We start from the raw sequence: 6,240 nt of genomic DNA, 5'->3' as shown, positions 1-6,240 counted from the left end.
TTTTGTTTATGCTGGTCACATAAATCAGAGTTGTAGTTGTTATCTAACCTGAGAAGGTGGTTCAGATTCCAGAGCCCTTTTGTTCTTACTCAATTTGGGGATTTATGGTATTTGCATTTCATGAACCATTTCGAATTGAATTTGTATAAAATGGTGCAAGCAAAGCTTTAGATTGAACCCACTTTATTCAGTGATAAGGTAACTGCAACTTTTCATGAATATTTCAATGGACAGGTTACATTTTGAAGCTTATGTTCTTTATTCCATTCACTTTGTTGTATTTTCCACCTTTGGGGTCAATATTGGGGCAAACTGAACCGATGATGCATATGACCAGCTAATTTTTAGACCTAAAGTCTATTTTTATCTTCAACTGCAGAAATAGTTATATTTGTTGTACTTATTGATCTGTGGCCAAAGTTTTTCCCTTTTGAAGTTCCTGCTATGAGCTATCCTTTTGTTCTCTTTATCAGATCTTTTGCCTGTAGGATCTATAAAGTTGTTAGCTGAAACGTCCTTTGTAGTACCTTGTTTGGTTTATATTCGTGGATTCATTGACAGTATTGACATTTTGAAGTCTGCTGTTTTTGCTTCTGCGCATTAATTTTCTGTATTTGGTCTATATTTATTATTGTGTGTGGGCATACTTATGGAATTTCTGATCTTCAACTGGCAACTGCCACCTGTTCATAATTTGCCGAAGTCCATTTATTTGGGGATTGAGTTATGATATTTGTTTTCATAGAGTTCTCAAGGTATAGACGAAATGCTATTTCAGATTCTTTGTTCTGATGTTGTTTTCCTTGGCGTTCTTTTGATGTTTGTAATGTGCGTGCATTACCATCAACAAGAAAAATCTTTTCGTAATTAGAATTGTCTAGCAATTGGTGTATATTATAAAAAATATAAATCTGATTAACAATTAAACATGGTTTAAATTGTAGATTTTGCAACATATTTTCTGCAGTATTATCTAGGTGAATGAAAGCAACAAGAAAGATGATACACAAATATGGGAAATCAACTACTTTAAGTTGTAATGCAGGAAGCAAGTGTTCCTTGTCTGCTATAATTTGGAGTTTGGCCGCATGGATACTATTGATTCATGCCTACAACACCTTAACTCCATCAAATTCTAACAAAGTAGATTCTCAGGTGCAACAGTATCGCCTTTCCATGTACAGAGAACATGAAGATATAGAGGATAGGGGTTTTGAAGTCAAACAAAGAGGCAAAAAATTTATCTCCCCAGCAGGAAAACACAGGGGAAGGAGACATACCCCAGTAGATGATTTTCTTGATGTCACATCTCAAAGAAGATCCCTTTACTTTCCAGAGAAAAATCTTGCAGTGAACCCTTTGAAGACTGAAGATAGCAGAAAGTACTACTTTTATCCTGGCAGAGAATGGTGTGACACAGACAGCAGGTCCATACAGGCACATGGCGGAGGAATAATTTATGTTGAAGAGACTCAGACCTTCTACTGGTATGGAGAGAATAAAGATGGTCGAAGCTACCGTATGCACAGGAAAGGAACTACACGAGTGAGTTAATCGTTTCTTTCACTTCTGCCGCTCTAAATGATGGATTCTATGCTCTTATTTGTCTTCCTATGCATTTCATGAAAATGGACATATGTTTATGCTCTTATGGTAATTTTATTTCTGTAGTTTTAAGTCGACAGAATGATTGTAGAGATATTTCTGGATCTACATTCATGTAAGAGTTTCTGTATGTTTTTGAACATTTAAGTTAGCTTCCCATTGTGAAAATTTACCATATCATATTCATTTGTATAAGTTCTTGATTGAACACTCTATTTCTAGCAGATTTTAAATGTTGTGGTAGAATCCTCTGCACAAGACCTTAGATGTAGATGCCAGGTTGACATTTTGAAATTTATATACTAGTAACTTTTATGGGTGTTGAATCTCTTTTCAGTAATGGAGAAGCAATTCCAAAACAAACATGAATTATGCTAGAATTGAGCCAGACAAAAATAGTTGGGGTTGGAGCTAGTTAGAACGCTAGATGGCTGCAAAGCTTTGGGAGAATAGACTCATGGAACAAGCCCAAATGGATGCTTTTGAAATTCAGTCTCTCAAAAGCTATGATGATGCTGGAGAGAATCTAAGGAAATCTCATCAACTAGGCAAAGTTAAAGTTCACAGAAACAATATTAGTGTTCGTGTTGGAGAGTAAAATTTTGAGTTCAAAAGCCGCAGTGCTCAACTATTGATTAGCTTCTTGGTTGGTGGCTGTGAGGAGCTAAAAGTTTGGTTTGATATGGTGATTGGAGACATGGTCAGCTGGATTTCATTTGATTCTTTGAGGAAGCCACTTACTAGAGAACTGTGTTTAAGGGAAAAAACAAATCTATAGCAGAAGCAAAAGAGCATGAATTTTCAGCTAAGCTTCTGGTTGTTATCTTAGTTGGCCTTGCAGATTCAAGGCATAATAGGAGTATTTCTTTACAGAAGCCAAACAAAGATAACTAGGATATATCAAAACATTCTTGGTTGTATTCCTGTAGGCATATTGATGGTACTATATGAGTAAGGAGTGTGTACACTTTAAGTTAGTGATTTGAGATGGGATTTCTTTAATAATGACGTTATTGGGCTTCTTGCCCAGTTTAATACTGTGTAAAGATTTCAACTTGGAATGAGATTCTATATATATATCTAATGCTTATATGTTTTCTTTCTACATTTTTTTGAACTTTATAATACAATTGTAATGATCTTATGGTCAGTTGTAGTTCATCCAGGCTAAATAATTGTATTTTGGTGTTAGCATTTTTAGGTTCTTAGTTATCCCTCCAGTCTTTCCATATATTAGCTGATGCTTCTATATAAGCTGAATTTTTGATCTGAAAAAAAATGTGCTCCATTTTCAGATTCCTGTAATTTCACTGTAAAAAAAATTGATGTTGGGAAACAAGTACCAAAAAAGATATAATCTAACAGAGATGTTCAGCTTTCCATGACATTTTTCAAGTATTTACTCAGAAATGCCTATATAGGCTTGCTTGAGGATGCTTCTGATTTGTGTCGGAATGTGATATAATTTGTTTATTTGTAATAACGTTATATTGATTGGTCAACTTGTATTTTTATTCATTTTCTGGCATCCCACATACTTAGCCCAAGCCTTTCGTTGCATAACTTGACATTGATTGTTAGAATTCTTAGGGATATTGTTCGAATTTTTTTCACTCATATAATCTTATTTTTAATATAAATGGTTTGCTTGTCTTTTAATGGCAGAGTGTTTGAGAGCCCATCCATTTGCGGAAATCTCAATGGGAGAACCCTTAAATTATCTCCCCAGCAGGAAAACATAGGGGAAGGAGACATACCCCAGTAGATGATTTTCTTGATGTCACATCTCAAAGAAGATCCCTTTACTTTCCAGAGAAAAATCTTGCAGTGAACCCTTTGACGACTGAAGATAACAGAAATTACTACTTTTATCCTGGTAGAGAATGGTGTGACACAGACAGTAGGTCCATACGGGCACATGGCGGAGGAATAATTTATGTTGAAGAGACTCAGACCTTCTACTGGTATGGAGAGAATAAAGATGGTTGAAGCTACCGTATGCACAGGAAAGGAACTGCACGAGTGAGTTAATCGTTTATTTCACTTCTGCCGCTCTGAATGATGGATTCTATGCTATTATTTGTCTTCCTATGCATTTCATGAAAATGGACATATTTTTATGCTCTCCTGGTAATTTTATTTATGTAGTTTTAAGTCGACAGAATTCTTGCAGAGATATTTCTGGATCTACATTCATGTAAGAGTTGCTGTATGATTTTGAACATTTAAGTTAGCTTCCCATTGTGAAAATTTACCATATCATATTCATTTGTATAAGTCCTTGATTGAACACTCTATTTCTGGTAGATTTTAAATGTTGTGGTAGAATCCTCTGCACAAGACCTTAGATGTAGATGCCAGGTTGACAATTTGAAATTTATATACTAGTAACTTTTATGGGTGTTGAATCTCTTTTCAGCAATGGAGAAGCAATTCGAAAACAAACATGAATTATGCTAGAATTGAGCCAGACAAAAATAGCTGGGGTTGGAGCTGGTTAGAACGTTGGATGGCTGCAAAGCTTTGGGAGAATAGACTCATGGAACAAGCCCAAATGGATGCTTGTGAAATTCAGTCTCTCAAAAGCTATGATGATGCTGGAGAGAATCTGAGGAAATCTCATCAACCAGGCAAAGTTAAAGTTCGCAGAAACAATATTAGTGTTCGTGTTAGAGAGTAAAATTTTGAGTTCAAAAGCCGCAGTGCTCAACTGTTGATTAGCTTCTTGGTTGGTGGCTGTGAGGAGCTAAAAGTTTGGTTTGATCTGGTGATTGGAGACATGGTCAGCTTGATTGCATTTGAGTCTTTGAGGAAGCCACTTACTAGAGAACTGTGTTCAAGGGAAAAAACAAATCTATAGCAGAAGCAAAAGAGCATGAATTTTTAGCTAAGCTTCTGGTTGTTATCTTAGTTGGCCTTGCAGATTCAAGGCATAATGGGAGTATTTCTTTACAGAAGCCAAACAAAGATAACTGGGATATATATAAACATTCTTGGCTGTATTCCTGCAGGCATATTGATGGTACTATATGAGTAAGGAGTGTGTACACTTTAAGTTAGTGATTTGAGATGGGATTTCTTTAATAGTGACGTTATTGGGCTTCTTGCCCAGTTTAATACTGTGTAAAGATTTCAACTTGGAATGAGATTCTATAGATATATCTAATGCTTATATCTTTTCTTTTTGCGTTTTTTTGAACTTTATAATACAATTGTAACGATCTTATGGTCAGTTGTAGTTCATCCAGGCTAAATAATTGTATTTTGGTGTTAGCATTTTTAGGTTCTTAGTTATCCATCTAGTCTTTCCATATATTAGCTGATGCTTCTATATAAGCAATGAATTTTTGATCTGAACACAAATGTGCTCCCTTTTTGGATTCCTGTAATTTCACTGTCAAAAAAAGTGATGTTGGGAAACAAGTACCAAAAATGATATAATTTAAGAGAGATGTTCAGCAATCCATGACATTTTTCAGGTATTTACTCAAAAATGCCTATAATTAGGCTTGCTTGAGGATGCTTCTGATTTGTGTAGGAATGTGATATAATTTGTTTATTTGTAATAACGTTATATTGATTGATCAACTTGTATTTTTATTCATTTTCTGGCATCCCACATACTTAGCCCAAGCCTTTCGTTGTATAACTTGACATTGATTATTCGAATTCTTAGGGATATTGTTCAAATTTTTTTGACTCATATAATCTTATTTTTAATATAAATGGTTTGCTTGTATTTTAATGGTAGAGTGTTTGAGAGCCCATCCATTTGCGGAAATCTCAATGGGAGAACCCTTAAATTATATGGGAGGCATCCACGACAGAAATCATTACTTGTCCTTTAATGACAGGGAGTATACGAGGTCATCCATTACATAAAGTTTATGGGGGAGTTGGATGTTTCATTTAGTGGCTTAAGTATTGCAATTATATATATATGTATATCTATTTTTGACCTTATGGGATTTTTGGTGTATTGGATAACTTTCAGTGAATTTGGCAAAGTGTTAGACAATAGTAGTGCAGGGTATTTCGTATGGTTCTATTCCTTCTTGATTTTGATTGGAAGTTGCAGAGGGTGTGCTAACACAATTTTGACGGTTTAGTGAATTTGGCAATTTGTCAAACAATATTACTTGAGGGTGTTTCTTATGGTTCTGTTCCTTCTTGAATTTGATTGGAAGTTGAAGACAATACGCTAACATGGTTCCCTTAAATTATATGGGAGGAATCCATGACAGAAATCATTACTTGTCCTTTAATGATAGGGAGTATACGAGGTCATCCATTACATAAAGTTTATGGGGGAGCTGGATGTTTCATTTAGTGGCTTAAGTATTGTAATTATATATATGTATATCTATTTTTGACCTTATGGGATTTTTGGTGTATTGGATAACTTTCAGTGAATTTGGTAATGTGTTAGACAATATTAGTGCAGGGTATTTCGTATGGTTCTATTCCTTCTTGATTTTTATTGGAAGTTGCAGAGGGTGCGCTAACACAGTTTTGACGGTTTAGTGAATTTGGCAATTTGTCAAACAATATTACTTGAGGGTATTTCTTATGGTTCTGTTCCTTCTTAACTTTGATTGGAAGTTGAAGACAATACGCTAACATGGTTTTCAGGTA

General features: G+C 35.0%; 1 protein-coding gene across 3 annotated transcripts; it reads left to right on the top strand.

Annotated features, from left to right (window-relative positions):
- The first annotated feature begins 984 nt into the window (after nt 1–984).
- On the top strand, nt 985–5,380 carry LOC149225442 (uncharacterized). Of its 3 annotated transcripts, XR_016246964.1 has the most exons (3): nt 985–1,545; nt 3,271–3,627; nt 4,025–4,137. XR_016246964.1 is itself a non-coding variant. In XM_089375089.1 (2 exons), the coding sequence occupies exons 1-2, from the start codon at nt 1,000–1,002 to the stop codon at nt 5,363–5,365; spliced, it is 555 nt and encodes a 184-aa protein (XP_089231215.1). In that variant the 5' UTR covers nt 985–999; the 3' UTR covers nt 5,366–5,380. The 3 variants fall into 3 exon arrangements, 2 of the variants coding, with proteins under 2 accessions (XP_089231215.1, XP_089231214.1); XM_089375089.1 differs by lacking the exons at nt 3,271–3,627; nt 4,025–4,137 and adding an exon at nt 5,357–5,380; XM_089375088.1 differs by lacking the exon at nt 3,271–3,627 and having other exon boundaries at nt 4,025–4,483.
- The last annotated feature ends 860 nt before the right edge of the window (nt 5,381–6,240 follow it).

This window comes from Pinus tabuliformis, chromosome J (genome assembly GCF_031772625.1).
Source record: "Pinus tabuliformis cultivar Carrire ecotype Pingquan chromosome J, CPIR1, whole genome shotgun sequence".
Taxonomy (NCBI): domain Eukaryota; kingdom Viridiplantae; phylum Streptophyta; class Pinopsida; order Pinales; family Pinaceae; genus Pinus; species Pinus tabuliformis.
The sequence above is the reverse complement of the archived record's forward strand: the minus strand, read 5'-3'. Positions and strand labels throughout refer to the sequence as shown.

What these genes read in the sequence shown, in the direction of transcription:
- LOC149225442 (XM_089375088.1), top strand. Translation starts at nt 1,000, where the DNA reads ATGATACACAAATATGGGAAATCAACTACTTTAAGTTGTAATGCAGGA. An exon ending in ACAGGAAAGGAACTACACGA is followed by an intron (nt 1,546 to 4,024) that starts GTGAGTTAATCG and finishes ATCTCTTTTCAG; the next exon opens with CAATGGAGAAGCAATTCGAA.